This window comes from Phasianus colchicus, chromosome 30, assembly GCF_987193195.1.
Source record: "Phasianus colchicus chromosome 30, bPhaCol1.hap1.1, whole genome shotgun sequence".
Lineage (NCBI taxonomy): Eukaryota > Metazoa > Chordata > Aves > Galliformes > Phasianidae > Phasianus > Phasianus colchicus.
In genome coordinates, this window is record NC_143465.1 from 3,590,554 (window position 1) to 3,617,175 (window position 26,622).

The 26,622-nt window shown below is 51.4% G+C and overlaps 2 protein-coding genes across 5 annotated transcripts; both read left to right on the forward strand.

The window, feature by feature from the left end:
• Positions 1–27: 27 nt before the first annotated feature.
• Positions 28–11,174, forward strand: NCSTN (nicastrin). Its single transcript, XM_031606334.2, has 17 exons — positions 28–193; positions 806–910; positions 2,354–2,477; positions 3,001–3,119; positions 4,151–4,296; positions 4,483–4,633; positions 4,755–4,864; positions 5,143–5,295; positions 6,667–6,771; positions 6,961–7,038; positions 7,188–7,357; positions 8,571–8,673; positions 8,941–9,036; positions 9,475–9,562; positions 9,691–9,845; positions 10,135–10,347; positions 10,487–11,174. The coding sequence occupies exons 1-17, from the start codon at positions 70–72 to the stop codon at positions 10,607–10,609; spliced, it is 2,163 nt and encodes a 720-aa protein (XP_031462194.2). The 5' UTR covers positions 28–69; the 3' UTR covers positions 10,610–11,174.
• Positions 11,175–18,328: 7,154 nt separating this feature from the next.
• NHLH1 (nescient helix-loop-helix 1) lies at positions 18,329–24,588 on the forward strand. 4 transcript variants are annotated; one of them, XR_016460509.1, is made up of 3 exons: positions 18,329–20,257; positions 21,338–21,427; positions 22,348–22,375. XR_016460509.1 is itself a non-coding variant. In XM_090127208.1 (3 exons), exon 3 carries the CDS (start codon positions 22,659–22,661, stop codon positions 23,049–23,051), a length of 393 nt encoding a protein of 130 aa, XP_089983334.1. In that variant the 5' UTR covers positions 18,329–20,257; positions 21,338–21,427; positions 22,472–22,658; the 3' UTR covers positions 23,052–24,588. The 4 variants fall into 4 exon arrangements, 2 of the variants coding, with proteins under 2 accessions (XP_089983334.1, XP_031462143.2); XM_090127208.1 differs by lacking the exon at positions 22,348–22,375 and adding an exon at positions 22,472–24,588; XR_016460510.1 differs by lacking the exons at positions 21,338–21,427; positions 22,348–22,375 and adding an exon at positions 22,472–22,652.
• The last annotated feature ends 2,034 nt before the right edge of the window (positions 24,589–26,622 follow it).

Genomic DNA, 26,622 nt, shown 5'->3' on the forward strand with positions numbered 1-26,622 from the left:
CTTCCGCTGACACAGAGCGGCTTCCGGCGCCGCGCATGCGCGGTGGCGCTGGAGGAACTGGGCTGGAAGATGGCGGCGATGGAGAGAGCCGGGAGCAGGCGGGGAGTGACGGCTGTTGTAGGGAGTCGCTGGGTCTCGTTCCAGACTTGGTGCCGGCCGCTGCCGGCGCTGCTTTTCGCCGTGCTGGTGGCGGGTGAGGCTGGCTGGGAGAGGGATAAGGCCGGGCCTACGCGGTCTGGGGCCGACCCCTCGCTGAGGTGGAGGTCTTTTGCGAGGTGGGGCACTGGGAGCCCCGCTGAGGGAGCTGGGCTTCTTCAGCCTGCAGAATAGAAGGCTGCGGGGTGACCGCTCTGCAGCCTTCAATACCTAAAGAGAGCCTACAAACAGGAGGGGAGTCAGCTCTTGGAAACAGCAGGACAAGGGGAAATGGTTGGAATTGAGGGAGGGCAGATTTCAGTTGGGTGTCAGGGGGAAGTTGTTTGCTGTGAGAGTGGTGAGGTGCTGGAACAGCTGCCCAGAGAGGCTGTGGATGCCCTGTCCATCCCTGGAGGTGTTCGAGGCCAGGTTGGATGGGGCCCCGGGCAGCCTGAGCTGGTATGAAATGTGGACGTCAGTGGCCCTGCATGTGGTGGGGGGTTGGAGATTTGTGATCCTTGAGGTCCTTTCCAACCCGGGCCATTCTATGAGCCCTCTCCTGTTCCCCTCCACCTGGGGAGAGGTTCAACATCCCCCTCCCACACTATTTTAGGGAGGGCTTTGAAGTGTGGGAGCTCCTCCCTGAAGTGGGCCTGTGTCCTCTCCTCAGGCTCCTGTGAGGGGAATTCGGTTGAGAGGAAGATCTACATCCCCCTGAACAAAACGGCGCCGTGTGTTCGTCTTCTGAATGCTACACACCAGATCGGCTGCCAGTGTGAGTACAGTTGGAGATGCTCCTTGGGGTGGCCATCTCCAGACAGATGGGATAATAATGCTGCTGTCCTGTGTGAATCAGCATTGCCTGTGTTCTCATCACCATTTGCTGACTTTTCCAATCCCATTTCAGTCATACTGATGTGTTTCTTCTAAATTGAGGATTAGGCCTTAGGAGAGTCTGTGTCCTTGAAAATCCATGCCTTGGCTGGCACAGAGCAGCATTTTCAGTGCACACAGACAATGTTTGCTCAGGATAAAGCTAAGGTACAGCACAGCATTGTGGCTGCAGATTCTGCTGTCTGTGCCCCACCAGCATCCTGGGGTACAAGGTGAAGTTGTGAGCCTAATGCAGAAAGTGTTAGGTGTTCACAACTTAGGAGAGGAAGGGGACAGAGTGTTAAGAATTAAGAAAGTGACATCTGAAGGGACTGGAGGGTTTGGCTTAGCTGCTTGTGCACTGCTTGCTAACTTTGTATGTTTTTTGTCATATTAAGGTGTAGGAACAGGACTGCTTAACTGGTAGAAATGAGAATTAAAACAAGGTAGCCCAATTCACATACTCTTTTCTGAAGTTACTATGTGTAGAAAGGGGTTCCTATGAGTCATCGTTTTGCTAATTTGTAATTGAATTTTGCTTCCTGATTGAGTCACTCCCTGCAGCAGAGGTTGTCAGCTGCCACTGTAGGGCAGCACAGCTTAGTCTGACAGGTAGCCCAAGGTGCATTGTTCCCTGACTTCTGCCCTCTGACGTGAGCCTGGCGTTAGTGCAGATATGGGCATGGGGTTCTGCCTTCCCAGTCATGAGCAGTGTCCAATGATGGCCATTAATAATTGTGGGGCTTGTTTGTATTAGTGGACTCCTATAAAAGTGTTTTGTCTACCCTCTGCTTTCTTTGGTATGGCATGAAATGACAAGCAGGGAGACCTACTCAGTTGCTCATCCCCTTTGTGGCCATGATCTTTTGCTCTTATTTCTCCTTGCTGAGCTCTCTTTGAGCTCCCAGTTTCTGAATTTGCAATCTTTAGCCCGCCATGATGGTCAGCTGCTGTGACTATGTCCTTGAGGCAGGCAGGTCCTGTCTTCCCCTCGTGTTTTTCTTCCTCGTGCTTTTCTGTCTTGAGGTCTCAGTTTTCTGCTGTATTATGTCTTACTGCCTCCAGCTAAAGTCAGTGCTCAAACAAAGCAGGCTTTTAAAGCTCAGAGCTTGTTTCCATAACTTTTTATCCTGCACTGTTCATTGCTTTTTCCTGAGAACTGCTGTTCCTTCTTCTGTGTCAGTGAAACAGTGCCACTTCACCAAATTGCTTCCTCCATCTCTCATCTCATATCAGCTGTTCTTTCTCAAAGATCTTTGATTCATGCTGCCCTATTTTGGGGTTGCCGAGGGTGCGAAGGAAGTAGAACACAGTGAAACATGAAGGGTATTTTCTCTTTCCACAGCCTCCATCAGTGGAGACACAGGGGTGATACATGTAGTTGAGAAGGAGGAGGACCTAAACTGGGTGCTTGCTGATGGCCCACACCCACCCTACATGATATTACTAGATGGAAACCTCTTCAACAGGTCAGTTGTCATAGTTTTTATCTTCCCTAGGTCACAGAAGCCCAGAAGACCAATGTGGACCCATAATTTTATTATAAAAAATGTCATTTTTCAAGTGAGAGATGGCAAAATCATCTTTGACTGTACTGAAGTACAGTGAGGGTGGCACGCTTGTTTTTACTGTGTTTTACTGCACAGGTTTGCATCTTCTTAAATGTATGGTTTGGTTGTCAGAAGAGCTCTGTTCTGTGTAATTTCTAATGCCAAGTTAATCGCTGTAGCTTTTCCTAAAGCTCATTAAACAACATTGTTAGTGTTTGTTACATCTCCTAGGCAGAGCAGGAAAGTGGTTGAAGTTTTCTGGTTGTTGCCATCTTAATACAGTTTTCAAATGGTGAGGAGAAAGGAACATGATGGTTATTTTGATCAAAAACATCATCATGTGCTTGAACGTAGTGTGTCTTCACCATCAGCAATGGTGTGTCTTGGATTGTAACTTTTCATTAATGAATTCAAAATTTCACCTATGTTTTCTCTGTTCCAGGAAGGTAATGCAGCAGCTGAAGGGAACCTCACGAGTGTCAGGCCTTGCAGTGTCTATTGCCAAACCTAACCCTCCCCAGGGATTTTCTCCTGGTTTGAAGTGCCCCAATGATGGGTTTGGTAAGGAAATGTTAAGTCTTTCTTATTGCTGGGAGAAGCAGTTCCATTACATTGTAAGGTCAAAGCAAGAAGTGCAGAGGATGCGTGAAATTGCAACTTCACTTACATGTCAAAATTTATCTAAGATAACCTACTTGATATGCCCTTTTGAAATAACTGCCTGAGCTGGAATCTCATCAGTTCCTAGTGAGGCCTGGACTGATGTCTGGGGGAAGACTGACAAGCTGGATAAACCAGCATGAAATCACTATTCAGTCTGACCAAGGTTTGCTAATTTCTTTTTCTTTCACTTTTGAAACACATACTTTTTCCACACCTCGTCATTAAAGCTTGATTTTCCATAAAGTGGATGAAACGTGTTAAACTCCCTGAGCCATTTGGTACTGTTTTTGATTCCTACCTGAGTTCCCCATGTGATTTCAGTTAGGTTTTCACTTTACTATTTTTTTTTTCTTGCAGCTAATTTACTGTCATACACTGCGTGGAGAGAAATTGCCATTCTGTAGTTTGCACTAAACTTTCTCCTCCTCAGCTGTGAGGGATGATGTGCAAACTCTGAGATGAGTTTGTACTGGCATTTGTTGCCTCTTTGCCTTCATGCTGCTTGCTCAATACCTAGGTGTTAAAACAATTGGCACATTACAGATGCCTTAGGGGTATTTCCAGCACATGATGAGCTCAGAAAATGCTGTTTAGTATCTTCCTCCTTTTAGAGTATAATGTTTCTCTGTGTGCCTCCACTGCTCTCTCAGCATGTGATAAATGCTCACTGAGTTCTCCTGCCAGCCTCCTGGCATGGGATGGCTTTAAGCATGCATGTTTTGTATTCTCCATGCATGGCACAGCTCTCAGACTCTGCCACTCTGCCTCACGCAGTGACCAGCTCCATGTCTAAGCTTTGTCAGCTGGTTCCCTAGCCCATAATGGTGCTCGTTCTGTACTTGCTGCCATTTTCTCAGCAAGCCCTACCTTTGCTGTAGTTTGTTATTCTCTCTGCAGGCTCAGATTTGCCTGTTTCCTTCTGTTTCTAGGTGTCTATTCCAAAGACTATGGCCCTCAGTATGCACACTGCAATAGGACTGTGTGGAATCCAGTGGGGAGTGGGCTTTCGTATGAGGATTTTGACTTCCCCATTTTTCTACTTGAAGATGCCAATGAGACTCAAGTTATTAAACAGGTACTTAACTTTCCCAGACTGTGAGAGAGGGGAGCTGCCACACAGTTCAGGAAAGGGGCCAGAAGTTGAACTAACTCAACACAGATATTGATATCTACAGTAAAAATACATGATCCAATTTCATAGGCAGTACATAATACTATTTCAGACAAGCTAAGTTTCATGATGATATTTATTTCTGTCCAGTGTTACCAAGACCATAACGTCCCTACTGATGGATCTGGCCCTGAGTACCCTCTGTGTGCCATGCAGCTTTTTTCCCACATGCATGCTGTCACCAGCACTGTTACCTGCATGAGACGCAACTCCATCCAAAACACCTTCAGCATTAATCCAGGTGAGCAGATTTCTCTCCTTGTCATGATGAAACTGGTGAGCTACAGCTGACAAGCAAGATTGTTTTTCAGTTCTCTCTACTATAATCTCAAGTTTCAAGCGATGTTGTTTCTGCTTTTTAGAGACTGTATGTGATCCTCTGCTTGATTACAATGTGTGGAGCACCTTGCACCCTATTAATTCATCTGAAAAAGTGGATCCTAAGAAGGAGTTTATTATGGTTGCTACACGAGTAAGTATCTCTTAATCTTGCTTTGCAGAGGGTGGACTGGAAGGATTATGGGAAGATGTGAATGTAGGGTCTTACTTATTTCCATTTCTTCCTGTGCTCCTGCCCTTCGTTTGGATTGGATTGGCTATTGCAATTGGTATTTGAAGTTTCATTGGGCAGTATAATTTGATTTTTTCCCTTGACAGTGGGATGAGTGGGATTAAAAAGAAGTGGCAGATTTGCTTTCCCAGTACAGTATCCCTCTGCACATTTCTTATGCCTGCTGTTCATGCTTACAGATTGACAGCCATTCCTTCTTCTGGAACATTGCACCTGGGGCAGAGAGTGCTGTCTCCTCTTTTGTGACCCACTTGGCTGCTGCTGAAGCCCTTCATAAGGCATCAGATGTTCATTTGCTGCAAAGGAATATAATGTTCACCTTCTTCCAAGGGGTAAGAGCAGCAGCCTCGCTCCACCATTTGGCTTGTTTCAGAATAGCAAATCAGCCTTTGGCTCCTTGCAAATGAACTCTTTCCTACTCTTTGTGCAAAGTCATTTATCTGCATCCCCACACCGTGGTTCTCTCCACTCCCCTAGTGAGAACAGGATCTTAATTTCACTGGGATGACAACAGCAGATGGAGCTTCCAATGGGGCAGTGCATATTCTGCCCCACAGTTCATTCTGGATGAATAAGTCAAACTTTACTTTTCCTCCTGTCTCTTCCCACTGTGCTTCTCTGTATGTCTGTTTTTTGTCCCACTCCCATTCAGAATGAACAGCAATGGCTAGGCTTTAAATTCTGAAATGAAGCCCAGAAAAAAAAACTAGATTAAAAATATATGTGTTGACAGCGTCAAAATGTAGTTCATTTCTGAGAGCCCAGCACTGGAGTTGGCAGCTGTGAAAAAAACAGAACAAGCTTGTGGAGGAGGGACTGACGGCCAACAGCTGATGTTCCCCTGAAGGCATCTACATTGATGGCTTCTTTTGTGCAGCTCTGTGAAACTGGCTGCCACAGCCCCATGCTGTGGCCATGTGATTCCCTTCATTCACCCTCCCCAGCACATACATCCCTAGTCAGAATTTCCCTCAGGGAGAAGAGCATACAGCACTGTAGAGCAAACACTCTCTGTCGTGCTCTCAGAATGTAAGTGGAGTGATAAGACTTGGCTGTATAATAGTCAAGAGGAAAGTCTGGTGGCTGGCTGACTTCGCTGTCCTTTTCTGTCATGGGGATTCTCTTCTTTGGGGCACTGATTCATTCTAGACAATGCTCAGCTTCTTGCAGTTTCCTTGACGAAGCTGTTGATATCATCTTGCCTGCTTTTTCTAGGGAAACAGATAGCCCTCCTTCCAGGAGAGCTTCATATGTTTAAGTCCTGGAATGGAGGATTTGCCCTTTTCTCTGACTTCACATTCTACTCTCCCAGAAACAGGGGTTGTACACCAAAGTAGAGGGTGTAGTAATGCCTCTCTGCTGTTACTCACTGCAGTACCGTTGTGAGTTATCAGTACTCACAGAAGTCTGACTTTCTCTCTGTGCCTTTCTTGCTTGTGCAATAGCTGTCTCCTGGTTTTTTGCTGTTTACCTTCATTTTTGTCCTTTGCATCTCAGCCTACAACATAATATTTCCTTTGGTAGTCTGGTGTCAGCCAGGCTATGCAAACCTTCCGAAATATTCAGTGCAGCAGTTAGCCCTCAAACTTTTGGCTTTGCTCCACCTCAGCTTCTCAAACGGTGCTGTTAATTGTGCCGAGCAGTGTTCTGTATGTGAGCCATGTGTGGATTTTTTCTTATTTCTTTTTATTACCTTGTTGCAGGAGACTTTTGATTATATTGGCAGTTCACGAATGGTGTATGATATGGAAAAAGACAAATTTCCTCTTCGTTTGGAGAACATCCATTCTTTTGTGGAGTTGAATCAGGTGAGAGATGAACTGGGGGATATTTTGATTCTTTATTTCTCTGTAATAGTTTAGGTGTGGTTTTCTCAACCATCGTTTTTCACTGCTTTTGTTGTTCTTTTTTCTGGTCTGGATTTCCTGACTCTACTGGATTTAGTCATGTCCTCGTATGTGTTGAAGGTGTTTTGTTACTTGTTTCTTTTCTTGCAGGTGGCTTTAAGGAATGGCTCCATTTTGTGGATGCACACAGACCCTGTCTCTCGGTTGAATGCCACTGTTGAGCCCCAGGTGAGTGAAAGCAGTTTGTAGTTGTTCACCTAACCGAAATTCTGAGGGATCCTTAGCATTTTACAAATGTTCAGGATGTTAAACTTCCCAGAAAAAAACTGCTCATTCAAAACAAAAAGATTGGAACAGTGCTGTTTTTTCTTTTTCAGATTAAAAACCTGCTCGATATTCTGAGTAATAGCAGCGTAGGAGCAAACGTAACTTTACAGGAAGTTGGATTTTCACAGTCTCTTCCCCCATCTTCATTCCAACGCTTCCTTCGAGCCCGGCACATTCCTGGGGTGGTCCTGACCGACCACCAGGCTTCCTTCCAGAACAGGTATTACTCTGGGCTGCCCCATGGCCGGAGGCAGTGGGGCCGGCAGAGGGCAGCCCCAGCTCCTGCAAGGCCTCTGCCAGGGCTGTGCTGCCCAGCACATGTGGAACGGCAGGCCGGGGGGAGTGGAGGAGCAAACGTGTGCCATGTAATTGAACAAGCGCAACATAATTATTCTGACAACCGAAAGAAATCCAGTTTTGTACAGAAAATGTTCCCCACAGCTGGCTGGGAGCCAGAGGTGAGCAAATGGCAACTGAGCGTGCCTAAGCCTCATCTGTTCTTCCAGAAGCTAGATGCTTCTTTTTCTTTTTTTTTTTTTTTCCATATAGTTTTCTATTTGTGATGGCAGAGAGCCCCAGGCATTAGAAAGGGCACTTTCATTCACCTCACATGACCCTAATACTGGGTGTTCTTTGGGGATCTGCTTCGCTTCAACTTTGGAAATGGGGATGAGGGGTAGAGGACAGACATCCCCTTTTCGCTTTTTCTCTTCTTGCCTTTTCCCCTTCATCCAAACTCTTCAAATTGTTTCTTTGCCTTCATTTTCTACCCTTCTCTGTTACTGAGAATCTCTGGCATGATCAAAAGGAAGTAGCTTCCCTTTCTTCCCTTTTAGCTCTAAACGTGCACTGCTTTGAAGGTGCAGGAGGAGCTGAGGTGAAGGACAGCATGCTTTCCTGGTCTGTGACCATCTCTAGTCTGGGGAGAGCAATCCCAGGTTGTCTGGGAATGTCAGGTGTATAGACCATGCAATTCCCAGTTCAGCTGTGCGTGTTGCAGACACTTTGGTATAAATCTCTCCTAAAGTTCACTTGTAATTCCTCACTGCCTTCAAAATAAGGCATTAATAAAATCCGCTAGCATGGCTTGCATTGAAAGCTCTCTTCCCATGAGACCTTCTGCATGAGTTGTCCTTGCCTCAGTTTCTCTATCCGTTTAATAGATGGGGCTGTCGCCCACCTGAAAGCTAATCACAGCTTGTAAATTGCTTGGAGATCCTCAGATGGGAGAAGCTGTGGAAGGGCCAAGTTAATTATAAAGCCTCATTAAATGGTTTAAGGAGCGTGTGGCAGGGCAGTGCTTTGGCAGAGCTGTCTCTCTGCTCCCAGGAGACTGCTCCCACTGTTTGCTTTAAGCATACTCTGAATTGAATTCCATGCCCCGTGGTTTCTTTCTGCTCCTCCCCAACCTCTCTTTGCTTTCTTCTTTTCAGATACTACCAGAGCATGTATGACACTCCAGAGAACATCAGGATGCAATACCCTGAGGGGCTTAGCCCCGAGGAGACCCTGGAGTATGTTACAGACACAGCCAAGGTTCCAACTTTATATTTTCTTTAGCTGCTCTGTCTGGGATGGACGAGGCTTTCAGTAGGGGCAGAATGCAGGTGGGCTCACGGAGAGAGGGGGAAAGCTGCTTCCAAAAAAGGCAGAAAGAAGGTGGGAATGCTTTGTATGTTTACAAAGGCACTCAAATGCTGGTGCGACATAAGCATGCTGATGGATGTGTAGGTTCTGGCTTGCTCTTAATTGTTTTGCTGGGTCTGTCTATCTTGATTAACACAGAGTACTCTTCCTTTGCAGTCTCTGGCAGAAGTTGCCACAGTGGTCGCCCGTGCTCTATACCGGCTTGCAGGGGGAGCCAATGACACCTCTGCTATTCAGGCAGATCCAAAAACGGTACGAGCAGATGGAATTGAGTCCCTGGCATCTACGATGAGCCCTCACGTACTTCCCTTCTGTCTCTGTTTATGTGTGTTTACACAGTATGCTGTCCTGTCTGTCTCCATGAGGGCTTTGCCTCTCCCCCCTTTCTCCATCACAGCTGAATGAAAAAACTTTCACTCTAGTTCCTTGCCTCTCCATCTCAGGGCAAAGAAGTGGAAACTGAGGTGAGATGGCAGAGTGTGCCACAGGGATCAAGTAAAGAATCAGTGGATCTGGAATGAAACTCTTGTTTTCACATAATGTACAGTTGTGACATATAGTCTCTGCTTTGCTATGCTCTTGGTCTCTGTAGTGAAAAGTGCATTCTGTGCCAAATAATCTTGAGAGATGTAGCCATTAAGATGCTGTGTTCTTTCCTCTTTGTATAAACCAATTTACATCTCTTTCCAGATCACTCAAATGCTCTATGGGTTTCTGATTAAAATGAACAATTCCTGGTTTCAGTCCATCATTAAACCAGACCTGAAAGGGATTCTGGGTAAGCAACATAGGGAAGAACACAGGGATGTGTTTGACCCCATATGTTACCTGGCAACTTTGTGAAGCTCCACAGTATCACTGCTTCTGGCATTTTCCCCATCAATTTCAATTCTCTGACTGTTCCAGGTGATGATGTTCCCCAGCACTACGTTGCTGTTTCCAGCCCTGTGAACACCACCTACCTTGTGCAGTACGTCCTGGCCAACCTCACAGGCACTGTTGTTAACCTCACCAAGGAAGAGTGCTTGAACCCTGAAAAAACACCTAATGCTGAGAAAGAAGTAAGTGCCATTGGAGTGGCAAGGACAGATCTGCTGTTCCATTTTCTGGTTTTCTGCTTTTGAGGGAAGCTAGTTAGGATTGCTTTGTACTGCCTGTAATCACACATGGGAGAACTGGATCGAATCCTCCAACAAGGAAGCATTCTGACACTGAAGGGCAGAGGAGAAGTAAATAAAAGGATCCCCTGACAATGAGAACAGTTAGAAAAACCCTTCTCTCTCTTACCAGAAGACAGTCTGGTTATTTGCTAGTGTCTCACTGTCTCTTAATGTCTTTTTTTTGTTGCAGATGTATGACTATGCCTGGGTGCAGGGTTCCCTGGACCCTAACTCAACATCACGAGTCCCCTACTGCGTTCGGTCAACTGTTCGCCTGAGCAAAGCACTCTCTCCTGCCTTTGAGCTGAGGGAATGGGGATCTACAGAGTATTCCACATGGACAGAGAGTCGATGGAAGGAGATCCGTGCCAGAATATTTCTAGTAGCCAGCAAGGAGCTAGAGGTGAGTTTGCACTTTGCGTGGTGCCTTAGTAGTGAGTCGTCTCTGTTTCTAACAGTGACCCCCCATTCAATAAAATTTCTATGAGATTTTGGTCTATCTTTGTTGGCAACAATGCTAAGTATTTCTCATCCCTTCCTAGATAATCACTTTGGTTGTGGGCATTGCCATTCTGGTCTTCTCTCTTGTCGCCACACATTTTATCAACGCCAAAGCAGATGTACTTTTTAGCATCCCTCGGGACCCTGGGGCTGTGGCTTACTGAAGATGCTCTCAAGGCACGAGAAGTCTTAGTCCTTGGATTGCAAATATCAAAGATAAAACTACACTGGAATGCCCCTCTCTCTGGATAGGGACGGAAATGGTTCTCTCCAGAGCCTCCATGCTCGAGTTCTGGGGACTGAGCCCTGAAACGTAAGAGACTGTGCCGATCAAGCCCGAAAGAAATTGTGACTGAGAAGTTCCCAAAGCCTTCTGTTTTTAATTTGTCCTTATTCTGAGAAACGTGAGAGGATTGTTCCTGAATGCCACCAAGGTGACAAAGCAATGGACGTGTTCCCTACATGATGGTGAGGGTGGGAGGGGTGTTTTCTCTGGGGTATGTGTGGACCAGTGCATTTCCATGGTGTCCAATAGCACGGGTTGCCTGTTAACGTCCAACAGTTGCTGTGAATCTGTGTATATACTACAATGCAGGGAGGACAAGCGTGTTTAACACATGATTAGTTGTAAAATATCCTTTTTTTTAAATGGTGCAATATTTTCTGGGTTTTTGTACATATATAAATAGTTCTGTTTAATTAAAAAAGAAATCTCTGCTTACAGATTAACCCATTGCCTGCATTATCTTTAGTTGCTGCCCAAAGGACCAAAATCAGTGAGTGCTGCAATGTGTTTTGGTCTTGGGAGGAACAGCATTTGTTTCAGCTTAGACTGATAGCTCTCCAAGGCAGGGATGGTTGCTCTTTTCTTATAGTGCTGTCTGTGGTGATGCCTCCATCTCAGTTCATTTTAGGCACTGATATATTAAACATGTTTAATAAAGAGCGTGCTCGCAGCAGGACTGGGCTCTGAGGGCCAGCAGTGATGTCTGACCAGGCACTCAGCCATTCCTCCTTGTTCCTTTTATGTGAAAATTCACCTGTTCTTCAACAGTATTGATTCAAAGGTGTGATAGTGCTGTTGTCCAAAGTGAGGATCTCAAAAACAGGTAGGGAGGATTAATCACAGAAATCAGAGCTGACTAGCACTAAAGCCAGCATCATTTTTTGCTTCCCTAGAGGGCTATGCAAGCTTATTGTGTTTAAGTCTTTTCTCAACCAGACATAAACTCTGGAGTTTTAAAGTAATTCAGACCTTGTGCTTTCAGTGCTTCCCTGAGGGAGACTTTTTCCAGTTGCTAATGCATCTTGCTATCAGGAAAACTGTTCCTGATACTTGGCAGAATGTTTCAGTGCCTGATTTATTTTCATCTCTTCTAGCAGCACCGAAGAAACTGAAATCTCAGTTTAAATGGAGATATCTTTTCTTTATAGTAAGGGTTTTCATAGCCTCTAACTCCTAATCTTTGGACAGAATGAATCAGTTTCCTCCAAATTATTGACTATTTATGTGCTGAACGTGCTTCAGGTGAGATAGACTTCAAAACAGCCTGTGATGTGACAAGAGTTTTGTACCCTCATAAGGTAAGTTGGTTATATTTTCTTTACATAGCAAATTAATTTCAAATCTAGATTCAATGCTTGGGTCTGGGCTTTTATTTTCATTAAGGCTTCTGGTTGTTTTTTTTTTTTTTTTTTTTCCCTCTCCTTGCTCGTTTTCCCCACACAAACAGAAATAAACCCTTTCACCACTCCCAGCCCCATTTTCCACTCCCAGCTTTTTGTTCCAAGCTGCTCTCTGGTGAGGCAAACAAACAGCTGCCTCCGTTGTCTGTGCCTATGCCACTCCTCAGATGGCCAACAGGTCTCCCTGTGGACAGTGCAATGAGCAGCCCTCCTATCAGTGGCTGACAAGGGGACGGGAGAAGCAAGGGGCTAAGCTGGCAGCTGCTGTGGCAGAGACACATTTTCCATAGTGCTGCCAATGCTGGAGAACACCAAAAGACTTCGCTCGACTGTCAGCCCAAAATTTACCCCGCATCATAGATTTGTGTGTCCTTCAAACTTATGGTGCCAGCAGTGTCGCTGAGCAGAGGGGTGAAAGGAAAGGCAGTAGCCATCAGTGTGCTTCCAGCCCTCCTCATTGTGTTTTGCCATGGTCAGTAAATTAGTTTTGCTCAGCTGGCTTTTGATGATCGGGCTGTACTGCTCAGATCTGAGCCTCCCTTCCTCTGGGAATTGGGCCTGAAGGATGAAAGGGGGTGGGGAAGAAAGGGGATTGCTGGATTCGTTGGGAAGTAAATGAGCCACAGGAGTGAGTCTCTGCCTGGGTTTCTGTGCCCTGCCCTTCCCCTGTGAGTGCCCATTCCCATCTGTGGCACGAGCCCAACTCTGCCCTGCTTCCCAGTGGTGAGGGATGCTCTCGAGACCATGAGCTGAACAGTACTTAAAATAAAGAGGTGTTCTGTTGGAGTAGAGACAGCGTTGGTGAAAGAGGAGCTGCTTTTCATGTCATGGGGAATGAAATCCCATTTCATATGGAAACACACCTGCATCTTTCTCCAGATTGTAAATGGGGCGTGCCAGGAGGAGCTGGAATCAGTATGACCAATATTCAGTTGCTCAGTCTCACCGCTGATCTCCAAACAAAGAGCTGACAGTGGATTTGGGAGTGCTCATTGCCCTCCGCTGGGACTGGGAAAGCCTTTGCTGCTTTTGTGTATGGCAAGTAAATTGCTGTCCCTTGGGGAGCTGCTGTTGGCTGGTTTAAGCCCAGAGTTCGTGCTTTATCCCTGCAAATGCTCACTCTTAAGCCATCTTCCCCATGCCTTCACTCCGAGTACAGTTATCTGCAATAGGTGCATGTCCCTAGTTTGAAAATGAAACAAGCTTGACTCCCTGTTTATCTTCCCTCACAACATGCAGTAGCTGCTTTGGTTTGGAGCTGAGCACGTCCCCATTCCTCCTCCCATCCTCATACAGCAAGCAGCAGCTGTCCTCAGCTGCGCCAACCTTAAAGTTGATAACTCCCCTGATACACTTTTCTCCATCACTCCTGAGATTATGTGCATTAATTAGAGCATCCCTAATGCTAATAAGCAATGGGGAATAAGGGCTTTCTTAGTACGTAAATGTGGAAAGTCATTTGAGTGTTGGTATAAACGTAGATTTATTTTTATCTTTGCAGAAGGAAGAAAATTACCGAGTTTTTGAGATGCAATTGCATGCATCTGGATGGCAAAGTAAGGTAAAGCTGAAGTCAGGGACCTCATCTCTGCTCCCATTCATGCTGCTGCTGCTCTGGGTGACAGTGCAAAGCTGGTGGTACGGCCTTCCTTGAGGTAGCTGATGCAAGCAAGATAATTCCCATGTTCAAAGCCTGTTTTCTGTAATAATTAGATAAGTTTGCATGGGGAATTATGCGTAGCATATGGAAAGCAAACAACTTTGCTGCTCATGTCTGCTCTTCTTTTGAAGCTGCCACTCAAAGCAGCGCACCCTCTTGGTGCAAGGAAGGTTTGCAGCAAGCACCACGTGTGCCACAGGTAGTCCAGGAGGACGGAGGTCAGTGGGGAAACAATTCATAGGAACACTCCCTATTTTCTGGCTTTGAGAAACCTCTAGCAAGCTTTGTGCAATGACAGAGGTTACCACCCCTCCAGCATTGTCATTGGAGGGCACAAAAGCTCCCTCCAATGCAGTTGCTGCATTACAATCAAGTTCAGGTACTGGGAAAAAAACGTTCTCTTCTGCCTCTCAGACTTTGGCTTGTTCCAAAGCACGAGTATTGAGTTTCTTCCAGAACTACTACATTTTGAAGTTGTTTTACATCATTCTTGGTCTAACCTGTTCTTCCTGATGCACACAGATGCTGGGCAGCTTTGAGTGCTGTCCAAGCACTCAGCATCCTTGGTGTTTTTTAGTCATTGAATTCAGCAGGTTGCTTATTCTGCTAGGGTGAAAGGTCTAGGAGATCATTTCTGCTCCATGTTTGACCAAAGAAATAGGAGAAAAGGGAGAACTGTGCAGTCAAGAGCAATTTCACCCCCAAGGGATGGAGCCTGGGAGAAGCAAGTTCTGCAGCCTCCTGCCAAGGGAAAAAGAAGTTATGCAACCTCTTGCAAGTCTTGCTGGACTGCTCTTCAAAATAAACATGCTGCTGACGCCAGTGAGGGCTGGGGCAGCAGTTCCCAGGGGCAGCTGCCTGTCTGCACCTTGTGCTGTTCGTTCTTGGAGGTAAAAGCTGCAGTTCTGCACCTTTTCCCATCTCCCTGGGTGCTTGGGTGATCCTGGTGGTGGCAGGACAGCCCTGGAGAAGACCAGTGCTGGAACCAGCTTTCCTGATGTGCTTGGAGAGCAGTGATTCACTCACTACCTGCTGCCTGTCATTTTGCTACAATGTGCTGAGCCAGGAACCCAGGGGTCTCTGCCTCCGAAATCTACTTCATCTCTTTGCCTTGCCCAGCTCAGTGAGCTCTGTCCTTACTGAGCTCCCTGCAGACCCTTCATCCACCTCCCACCCCTGCCCTGCTTCTGAGGGAGGTCGGTAATCCAGGCACTGCTCTAAAGACATTTTCCCCATTCCACTTCTAGCAACATCAAAGCCTAGACGAGCTTTTTTTTGGGAGCACAGACTCCCCTTGCTGAGAAGGGCAGCTGGCACATGCTGTCTCTCCAGCAGAGCCCCCAGGCATCTCACGGAGACACTCCCCTGCCACGCATCTTTTGCAAGCATCAATTTCCTCTGCTCTCTCCCCATTGCTGCTCTACCAGGGATTTCTGTACAAAAAGAAGATGCCACTGACGCTCCTGACCTCTGAACTCAGCTGCCTCCCAGGAGGCAGAGGGCTGGGGCTGAGCCCAGAGAGGAGGGTTTGCAGCTGCCCTTGTGCCTGGAGGGGGGAGACATATGGGGGTGACAGTCAATGAGACAAGGAGAAAGGAGAGGAAATGTGTGTTTTCTTAGCGCCCAGCATCCCAGCTCATGGGAACTTTATGGCTCCAGAATATTAAGAGGCAGGAAAGTTAATTAATACCCAGAACAAAGCCAGGGCTGTTTGGCTTCTGTGAGAAGGAAGCAGTGGAGACAGGGAGAAAAAAAATTGGTGTCTTCTTAAATAATTTTTCAATGTAAAATAGACTGTGTCCCAAACGGTGCTTACAGTCATTCTCCAGCACTCCCACTGCTGTGATCATTGACAACTTTGTGTCATACCCAATGGGCAGCAGTGAGTCCAGATGAAGGAGAGAAGGCTCAGCTCAGGGTAACCACTGCAGCAAAGCAGAGGTTGTTGGCCGGCAACCAGTGGGCATCTGAGTCCAACATGTGTTTTAAAATCAGGGTCTGAATACTACAAATAACATCATAGGAATTGCCAGGCTGGATCATGCCCAGGGTCCATCTCTGCCGCTGCTCTTGTCTCCAACAGACCAGCACCTGCTGCTGGGAAAGGTATGGGAAGACCCTGGATGTAGTTGGAGAGGAGGTGTTGGGAAAACTCCCATTTAGTGGTTCCAACTCGCTCCTTTTCTGCCTACCCTGTGCTCCTGTGGCCTTGTCCTTTCATCTCTGTGCTTTGGCCATCCTTTCTGCACAACCCACCCATCAGCAATGCAGGGTCCTGCAGGGATGGAGGATGCTGCTTAGGACCTCCAGCACGCTGCTGCCCAGGTGATCCCTCCCCAGCGCCAGCACGGCTCCAGCAGAGAGGTTTCTGGGGCTAATCAAGATCGACATACAAACAAAACAGCATCCCTGCATCTCGCAGCCAGCAGAAAGGGAGAAGCAGATGGGCGAGAGGAGGCAGGGAGCTGCTGCTAAATGGATTGATGGAGAGGCCTTTAAGAGAGATGGATTGGAGAGGGAGCCGCTGGAGGAAAGGGCCGGGGCGGCCACTGCGAATGGGGCAGGGGCCCAGGGAGATGATGGGAAGGGAGAAAGGCCTGCAGATAACAGATGGATGGACACAAAGACTGGAAGGGAAGAGAGGGACAGATGGACAGGCAATAGAGAGAGTCAGGAGAAGAGAGGGATCTGAACGTAATTAGATTGGATCCGATTATGACAGACTCGATTAGAGCAATATTATGATCAGGAGCTTCTGTCGCTATTTGGCTTTTAGGGGGAACAAAGCCAGAGAGCACGTGTGGAAGGGGGACAAGCGGAGGCGAAGGGAACTGGGAAGGATGAAAGGAAAGGGGCTCCTTGTGAAAGCTGTCAGTGGTGGTGGTGACAGATTGTCTGGTTATCGAGCACCGGGGCCGTCTGTCACCGGCCGCTCACAAAACCTGCACTCAATAAAAGGCAGGGAGACAAAGGGAGAGGAGAGGAGAGGAGAGGAGAGGAGAGGAGAGGAGAGGAGAGGAGAGGAGAGGAGAGGAGAGGAGAGGAGAGGAGAGGATCTGCCACAAGTCAATCTTGGGGTGTTTTGCATGGCTCAGGGGCTGCTGGTACATGGGCACGTACACAGGGAAACATGGGTGTGCACACAGATGAGCTGAGAGGTGCTGGGCTGTGCTCTGCCACCTCCCCAGGTGTCCTGTAGCTTAGCTTTGCTCATGCACGCTCTAGTGTGCACAGGTTGCATGGCCAGTCTGCTCTAACACGTGCTCCAACGCTGTCCAAAGAGGCTTCGAGCCCTGGGCTGGAGCTCCAAGGGCTGGAGCATCAGCCTGCTGAGCTCCAGCTGTGCACTGCGATGTGGTTGGCAAGGCCTTGCACCATCCATGCAGAGCACTGTGCCCTCTGCAGCCCACTCAGCTGCAGCAGTTGGTTGCAAACCAGTGGCTGCAAACCAGGCGTGATGGGGGTGGCAGCTGCCCACTTTACCAACTGCACTTGTGCAGTCCTGGAAAAGAGCAGCAGCAGCAGCAAACCATCCCTGTTGATGCTGGAGGAGCTCTGCTGCAGGGAGCAGCCCAAAGCTGCTCCAGGAGGCTTTGCTGTGAGCGAGCAGTGGGGTTGTTGCAGGAGCAAAGGCAGCTCAGCACCTCTGATTCTGCAGAAGGCTCTCTCTGGAGAGGTGGATGTGCTCACACCTCATGCATGGAGATGGGGACCATGGTGCAGAAGTGATGATGCCCCAGCACCATCCCTTAGCAGTGGCAGGGACTCCCCCCCCCAAAGCTCTCCCACTCATCTTTTGGGTGCGTGGCCCCTCACTGTAGAAAAGTTGGGTCTGCCCCAGCAGCCCAAGGGTTAACGCTGCCTGTTTTCCCTGTCAAGCAGAGGCCAGTACGGTCCCGGGTGGCTCTGTACAATATGTCACCTCCTCTCCTGCCAAACGCTGCCTCTCGGAGCCTCTTTCCATACTGTGCACAGAGCTGGGAGCAGCTCAGCCCTTGGGGTGGGCACAGGGATGGACCTCCCTCAGCCACAGCATCGCGGGGCACAGGGAGGGAGGGAGTGCTGCAGTTGACTGTGCTTCCATTGCCGTTCACTGCTCCTTGAGTGCTGTACTGAACAGCAGAACCTGGGAATCCTGAGGGTTCCTGCAGGCTGTGATGTGTGGGCACCGCCATGGAGAAGCCCAGGTGGTCATGACGAGGAATACCAATTCCTGCCAGAAGGAAATTGGGAAATTCAGAAGTGAAGAACAAAGCCAAAGGCTCTCTTGTCCTCCCTCCCCCAACTCCCATCAGTTCTTGGCTGGCTGTAGGACAGCCAAAGCCCAGAAGTTCTTTGCAAAGGAAGCAGCAGCCAAACTCGTAGGGACCGTGGTTGCTCACATGGGCCCTGAGCAAGGGGAGGTCAGAGCCGAGGGGAAACATGGGGGTGGGTTACAGGAAGATGGCCCTGAGCTTCTCATGCTGCTGTCAGCCTCCTGCAAGACCTGGGGCTGTGGCTTCACCTGAGGGGAACCATCCCAACAGGAATGGTTTGCTGCTGCTGTTCTTTTCCAGGACTGCACAAGTGCAGTTGGTGAAGTGGGCTGCTGCCATCCGCATCACACCTGGTTTGCAGCCACTGCTTTGCAACCCTAACTCTTGGCAGTGGATGCTGAGAAGTGAAGGGTCGTTTGTAACCTCAGCTCAGCACCTGTGGGGGGAGGAAGGCTGGGAGGGCAGAGTTAAGGTGATGGGAGCTCTGAGCAAGGGGCTGTCCCTGGCTGACGTCCCCTACCCACATCCTGTGCACTGCCCCTGGAAGCGCAGCGGGGAGAGAGCAGGGAGCCACGGGAGTGGGAACCCATTGCAGGAACCCTGCAGCATAGTCCTGGCTTCCCTGTTGGGAGCAGCTCTGTTCCATCCTTGCCCACAGCCGGCAGGGTGCCCGCAGCAGCCCGGCATCAGCTGCAGAGAGAGGGGGGGCCCTGCTGGCGTCCTGGCAGGGACACGGAGCAGAGGAGGCAGCAAGGAGCGAATGCAAACAGCCCAGCGGGCTCTCGGGGGAGATGGGGCCAGGCTGTGAGTGTGGGGAGGAGGGGGTGTGGGGCTGAGGACCCTGCAGACATATGTGTGCTGCTCTCCCTCGCGCGAGGAGCGATGTGTGCGGGGTGATGGGTGTGCATTGCATCCCGTGCAGTACCCGGGTGCTGTGCGTTTTTCTCGGGGTGGATGCAATGATTGCCATGAGCTCATTAGGCGAATATTGTTTGCTAATCGGTGCCATAGCAATGGTGAGGCAGTTCTTCTCACCACCACCTGATCCCTCCGCCTCGGCCGCCGCTCGCTCTGCAAACCCTGAGCCCATCTGCTGAGCCGTGCCGCGGGCTGGAGCTGGCCCAGGTGCCCATGCCCATCACCTGGGCTTCGTCGTGCTGGGAGGAAGCTGCCCCAGGGGCCAGAAGTGGGGCAGGGAGCCAGCACCGAGGGATGAGGGGGGATGCTGCAGGCAGGAGGGCACACGCAGGAATGGAGTGTGGGGTGGGAGATGTGCGGCTGTCAGAGCTGGGAGAGAACAGTTAACGGAGTGGATTTTTTCAAGGCAGAGTTTAATGGAAGAAATTGAAATCGGAGAATGGGCGAGAGGTTCAGATGAAGCCTAACCCACAAAAGAGATCGTTGTCCCGTGGTGAGCAGTGTGTCAAAGCAGCACTTGCACGCTCCGGGTGCCTTTTCCTTTCACTTTCTCTCTCCTCCCCAAACTTTACTCCTGGTTAATTTTACAACAGCTCACAGGGAGCACCTATGGGACAGTGATGCTATTGGAGCTGCGTGGGATTGGATCTCCAGCCCCACTCCTGGGTGATGCACGCACAGCACAGCCCGCCTCACCCCGCAGCAGGCAGGGCTGAGCCTCGGCCCCGCCGCTCCCGTCCCACCCAGCGCTACGCCTGCCCATCTCTCCCCTTCCACGCTCACTCCCATCTCTCCATTTCTCCTTTATGAAATATGCATGGAGAACAGATGTCGCCTTCTCCCGGAGCACCCCCACCCTCCCTCCTCCCTCCTCCCAGCCCACCACCTCCATCCACCCTCCAGGACCACATCCAACCTCCACCTCCCTCCTCTCCCGGGGGCTCCAACCTCCCCCACAGCCAATGGCATCCCCTCTCTTGGCTTTAATATTTATGAGGGGGGGAGCGGCGAAGCGGCCAATGAGGCAGCTGGGGTCGGACCCGGTGTGCGAGGCCGGGGTGCATATATAGCGCGTGGGGCACATGCCTCCTTGGTGTCCATCTCCCCGCACGGTCCTTGAGCTCCTGCCCCATTCGTGGCATGCTCGGGCCCCAAGGATCCCGGGGCTCATCCCACCGAGCAGGTCGCCAACTTTCTGCCTCCTCCATGGACGGATGAGCGAGCGGTTCCTGGATTACTTTGGGCTTTAGGAAGAGGAAAGCTGGAGCCTGGGAATGGTCATCAAGTCAGGGGTAAGGAGGCTTTGCTGGGGTGGGACAGTGATGCGATGCTGTGGGGTTGGGTGCTGAGAGAGGGGCAGGAGGGGGATTTCTGAGCAGAAAGAAGGAAAGGAGCATCCGCTCAAACGGCCTCAGAGTGGGTCTGGTGGGGAGCGCTCAGAAATGGTCACACTGCTGCAATGGAGCACAAGGAAAAGGGTGAGGTTGGGAAACGTTGCTTCTCTTGGGGCATCACCAGAGCTCTGCTGGAGGTAGGACTGGGACAAGCGTGGGTTCAAGGGGAGTCCTTGTCACAGATGGACTTAGGAATGTGGCAGCTTATGGCTGATCCAGAGCAGAGAAAAGCTCAGAGTACGAGGTACCCGTGCAGAGGAAGAGCTCATTGAGGGGGGACCAACCCTGCAAAGAAGGAGCAAGGCTGAGCAGGACTGGGGTGCAGCACTGGAACTTGCCTTCATGCAAGTAGTGCAGTGTCCACTGCCAACATCCTCCTGAAAGCAGGGAGAGAGGCCCCGTGCAGAACTCGTCTCTGACACTACAACTTACATGTGAGGATGCAGAGGCAGCACCACACTGCATCCCACAGCCCTCTGCACACCATGGCACAGGACTGCCACTTGACAAGGGTGGCAGCATCCAAGGAAGCAGCCCAGCCATTTGCCTCCTCCCACCCTGCACTCCTGGGTCCAGACAGTGGATGGGAGCGATGCTCCAAGGCAGAGCCACCAGCAGAAGGGATGGGGTGGGAGGATGGAGGTCTTGGCTTTCCAAGAATGGGATGAGAGGAATATGGGGCTGGAGAAGGTGAAAGGAGTGCAGGAGGCACTGCTGTCCCTATGGTGCAGCAGGTAGGGCTGCTTCAGGAACTTCAGGTGCGCAGCTCCGTGCTTCTCCCATTGCCTGGAACAGGCTGGTCTGTATCTGTGCTGAGAGTAAGCAGAGCACATCAAACGCAGAGCTCAGCTCAGGCTTCCCCCAAGGATACAGTTCATTATCATGGGGTTTATTGGACACTCAGAGCCCTAACGTTACCTCCCAAGAGCTGCCTTTCTATCAGCACGTACCTAAAGCAGCTCCTTCCCTCTTCTCCAGGCCAAGGACTTTGCAGGAACAACTTTTTGTTCAGCATTTGGTGCTTTACTTCTACTGCCGCACTGGTTTGTGTTCTAGGAAAAAGTCCAGGTAATTTATTTTAGTGAAATCTGAGTATCCCAGTGCAAGGGTGGGTGTGTGCAGGAGTGAGCAGAGACCTGGTGGGCTGAGATACGGACACGGGTGGGAATTAATGGCCATAATTGCATGTGAGATTGGTGGGGACTGTATGTATATGCTTCTGCAAGAGCACATCAAGCACTCTGTCCATCACCCGTCCTTCAGAACGGGACGTGGGCTATTTCTCCCCAGCCATCACCTGTCTGTATTCGTTTGGTTTCCATTTCTCAGCTCATTACAAGCTTGTCAGGCCAGAGAGATGTAATATGTTGTACATCTCCACCTGGCTCTCTTCCCAGCCCGGCTGCCGTCTCTTTGCTCAGCAGCATTTCCCCTTCCAAAGTTCATTCCCCATCCCCTGCCTGGGATCACTGCCCCCATAGCCATCCCCAGGCTGTGGGCACCTGTACAGGTCCCTGCCTGCAGCACCAAGAGCCCGGGGCCAGGAGCCCTCAGGGAGCACGCAGCCAGCTCCTATTTGGACATATCAAGCAAAGCAGCTGTGTTGGGTTCCATATGTCTGGGGTGCCAGGATCCATGACATACGGGCTCATTTAGTATACAATTGAGCCCCCCTTCCCCTCGCCCCCGCAGTCTGTTTTTCCCCTTCACTCATCCACCACCTGTCATCCCTCCGGAGAGCCGGGAGGAGCAGCTTCCACCTTCTCCCAGAGCCACTCTGAGCTCTGTCTCAACCACTGGAGCCTATCCCCTTTCCCCTTTCCCCTTTCCCCTTTCCCCTTTCCCCTTTCCCCTATTTTTCCTATCCCCTTCCCTGTCCCTGTACCAGCCCTATCCCCATTCCCCAGCCACCACCGTGGAGCAGGGGTGGCACAACAGTTTCCATGCTTCCCCGCTCCCCACCCTGAGCCCCTCTCTCTGTTTTGCAGCTCAGCTCTGACACCTGACAGCCCCCGGCCCGGTTCAGCCGCTCGAGAGCTGCTGATGTTTGTATTTTTGTTGTATTTTTATGCACCCTGCCCTTCTCTCAGTTTATTGCCATCGCCCCTCCAGCGAGAAAAAGGAAAACACTCTGAAGTCGCGCAGAGACGCTGTGTGATGAGGAGGAGGAGGAGGAGAGCCAGCGGGGCTGTGCTGTGAGCCGGAGGTCCTGTCCCAGTGGATCCACTTCACCTGGCTCCATCCTCAGCTCAGCATCTGTCCGTCTGTCCATCCAACCACCCACCCATCCGCACCCACCATGCTCAACTCGGAGCAGACGGAGCTCGACCTCCCCCCCGCGCACTCCGAGCCCGAATCCGTCTTCAGCGACTGCGGCCGCGTGGGCAGCGCGGAGGAATCCGGCGTCGCGTTGTGCCCGCAGCCCCGCGGGGCCGAGCAGGGGGAGGCGGTGAAGAAGGACCTGCAGCACCTGAGCCGGGAGGAACGGCGACGGCGGCGACGAGCCACGGCCAAATACCGCACGGCCCACGCCACGAGGGAGCGCATCCGCGTGGAAGCCTTCAACATGGCCTTCGCCGAGCTGCGCAAGCTGCTGCCCACGCTGCCGCCCGACAAGAAGCTCTCCAAGATCGAGATCCTCCGCCTGGCCATCTGCTACATCTCCTACCTGAACCACGTGCTGGATGTCTGAGCTTCCCAACCTGTGTCTGTTTGTCTGTCCGGCCACCCGTCCGTTTCCAACCCAAACATGCTGGGCCGAGGGCTTGAGTACGTCTGTCCAGATGTGACCCAACCACGCTGCTCCTGTATCTGTCTGACTGCTCGGATGGACCGAATCCCACCTGCCCGCTCTGCCTCTATCCAAACTGCATCTCCCCACCACCAAGCCCACATCCATCTGTCTGTCCGTCCTGCCTGAGCCAAGCAGGCTGTTCCGCCCATCAGACGTCTGTCTGTCCTGCTGGACCTGCTGCCTGAAGCCCGTCTGTTCCCAACGTCTGTCCGTCCTTCTGCTGCATGTCCCGCCGATAGCGCCAGCAGGATCCTGAGCCCACATCCGTCCATCTGTCCCCACAGCCATCACCTGGTCCACCTTCACCCATGTCTCCTCTTTTCTACAAGCCACAAACTGCACCATGAGGCACCAAGCAGCCCATAGTCCCATCCGTCTGCCCCTCCAGCCACAGGGCACCACCTGGGGACCACCCCCCCTCCCCAGCGCTCTGCCCTGTGCACAGAGAAGCCCCTCCAGCTCCATCTTGGTGGGGCACAGAGTGCTCAAGTGTGCTGCAGATGTAGGGCAGGATCCGGCCACACTGCACCATGAACAGCTGCACAGTGCCTGAGGCTGCACTGGCCTATGCCTGGCTGGAGCTGCTGTCACCTAAGGCCCGGCTGAGCCCTTCTGCTGCACACCCAACCTCCCCAATGCCTCCCACTGTGGGAGCACCTCATCCCAGAGCTGTGCATCCCTTCCTGCACCGCCCTCAGCTCTGCGCAGAGTGAGCGTGGAACCCCTGGCCCTTTACACACTCCTTTTTGCACCAACATCCCCGAGAACCCCGAAGCAATCTTCACACCCTGCCTCTTCCTCTGCCTCCCCCGTTATTTTCTAAGAGTTAATTTTGCACTGGCGGTGGCAGGAGCACAAGCAGAGCTCCCCAGGGTCCAGGACAGAGCAGAAAGTGCCCGCTGTGCCCAAAGGCAGTGCGCTGCTCACTGCAGGGTGGGACATGGCCCAGCTCCATCCCTGTCCTTGCACTGCCCACAGCTCCAGCCCCCATCACCCTGCATCCCCAGCGCTGCCTCCATCCCATGGGACGTGCTCGGGGATGTGGCATCCCCAAGGGACACGCACAGAGCAGGGCAGCCCACCCATCCCCTCCACTCAGCCCACACCCCTGTGCCACGAGGATATTTATTGAATTAATTTATTGATAAATGTTATTATTTATTTGCTGTGTTGTGCACTTTTCGGAAAGGAAACTTAGGAAGCAAAGAAACAAACAGAAACGACCACGATGGAAAGCAGCCCAACCACCCCCGTGTGCCCCAGCGTGCGTTCATCTCGGCTGTTCGGACTGCGTGAGGATTTATTATTTATGAGTTCACAAGGAAGTCGGGGAGGGGGAAATGAATTAAACTGCCAGCAAAAAGAGATCCTGAACTCGGAGTGCCCGCTTCTCTTCTTCTTTCCTGTTAACCTTGTTTGTGACCACCTCCTCCCAGCAGCCGTGGGGTTCTGGAGGCGGTGGTGGCAATGTGACGAGCATCCCCCCAGTGCCAGAAGAGAGATGGGGACATCTGCTCCAGGCACCAGCACCCCCAGTCGAGCCACCTTCGCTCTCCCTGAGCAATCAGCACAACCTCAGCTCCACAGCCAACATCACTTCTCTGCACCCCTCTGTTCCCATCCCCTGCCCCGTCCCCATGAGCCCCTGGTGCCCTCCTGCTCCCTCAGCCCGCCCCGTGTGATGTGGGGAAGCAAGTTTGCGGCTCCTTTGTCTGCGCTGCTCCCGAGCATCCCCCGGGGGGCAGGCTGCAGCTGTTCGTCGACTTGCTCCAAATTTCTTCATATAATCAATTGGCCTCGGCAGCCGCTCTGCTCAGCGGAGATGCGTCAAAGGGGAAATAATAAAGATGGGGAGGGAGCAGGGGAAGGAGGCAGGGAAAGGGGGGCAGCCGGGGGCGATGGCAGCTGATGGATACTGGAGGTGCCCCCAGCACTCCCAGCCTGCCCCACTCACCGGACGCATCCCCATCCCCATCCCTCCCCACCCGCATGGAGCTGGGGATGAAGTTAGGGGAGCTCAAGCCCCTGCATGGCTCCCAGACCTCCGCTGTCCCCGGCTGCCAGCCCAGGCCCTGACATATGGTCCTCATTGTGCCAAGCACAATGGCAGCACTTCATGCTCATTCACTCTCACCCGGCCTCACTGTCGCCTCAGACAGATTGGGTCCCTCATCCGCTCTTTGTGCTCGGGGTCTCCGCTCCCTGGGTGCTCCCCTGCTCTGTCTCTGCTCCCACTGCTGCTTCCTGCTCTCTCCAAGCACATATCCATCTCTCCATGCTCTCCAGGTGATACTGAGTGCACAGGTAGATGCTTGCACAGGGAAGCCTTCACCCAACGTTTGAAAAGGAACCATGCAAAATAGCCCCAAACGTGCCAAAAAGGGGACTTGCATGAAACCACCTCTCTGCTGCTCCCTGTCCCCCAAGAGGAGAGGTGCAGGTTCCCGCTTTGGAAAGGGGGAAGCACTCCCTTTGTCACAGCCTGCCAGGGCCTGGCGTGCCCCCAGCGGGTGGCCTTGACCCCAGGGATGTCACCACAGGCAGCAGCTGCATCCCCATCTCTTCTACATGAGGCGGCAGTGCCATCTGCTGGGTCCCCATGACAGGGTCCTATAGGCTGAGGCCGGCTGCTGGCACCCCAGGCTGGGTGGTGAGAAGGGGGGGGGTCCATCCTGCACTCAGGTGGGATGTTCCCAAAGCCACCCCAGCGCTCGCAGCAGCCGGCAGTGCTCTCGGGGTCCACAGAGGGGCAATGCTGGACCTGAAGGGATGATGCTGGGATGAACAGAGAGCAGAACCCCCTTCTTTCAGAGCAGGGAAAGCCATAAAGCCATCCGGGACCTCGCGCCAGTGCAGTGATAACATTGGCAGAGATAAGAGGTGATGACATCAGCAGAGGTGAGCGATGATGATGATGATATCAGTGCAGCTCAGGGATCTGGGGGAGGGGGCGTGCAGCTGCTCAGCACCGGGTGTCCCCAGGTTTAGTTGCAGCTGTGGGGCTGTGGTCAGGAGGGTGATCTGCACTGTGCTGCCCCAGGGGCTGGCAGACAAACATCAGTGCGGTGGGTTGGGGGGAAGGTGGTGTGGATGCTTCTGATCCAGCCTGCAGCAGGGATGCTGCTTTCCAGGACTCCCAGACTCCTGAGCTGTTTGCTCGGGGTCCTCTCCTTGTTCCCATGGAGCAGTAAATGCAGCTGTGACACAGGTAGGGTCCTGGGGCCAAACCTGCCGGGGTGCAGCCTTTGGGGTGGTGGCAAAGAGAAGGCTTTCAGGGTGCCCTCCTGTAGCACCACGTGGGGAATAAAGGTTCTTTGCAGGAGATTTCCAGGATGAGACGTCACAGAGCTGGTGCTGGGGATGCTGCTGTCCCCGAGGGCTGCGTGCTGTGCTGCTGAGCCCCGGTGCCATAACCTGCCTGACGTGGGATGTGAGAGAGGGGGGGACGGTCCCTGTAAATCACCAGGTG

Bases quoted from the DNA above. Each gene is read 5' to 3' on its own strand.
- NCSTN (XM_031606334.2), top strand. From the start codon at position 70: ATGGCGGCGATGGAGAGAGCCGGGAGCAGGCGGGGAGTGACGGCTGTT. The intron at 3,120-4,150 runs GTAAGGAAATGT...TTCTGTTTCTAG, and splicing joins GTGCCCCAATGATGGGTTTG to GTGTCTATTCCAAAGACTAT. The intron at 9,037-9,474 runs GTACGAGCAGAT...ATCTCTTTCCAG, and splicing joins TTCAGGCAGATCCAAAAACG to ATCACTCAAATGCTCTATGG.
- NHLH1 (XM_090127208.1), top strand. From the start codon at position 22,659: ATGCTCAACTCGGAGCAGACGGAGCTCGACCTCCCCCCCGCGCACTCC.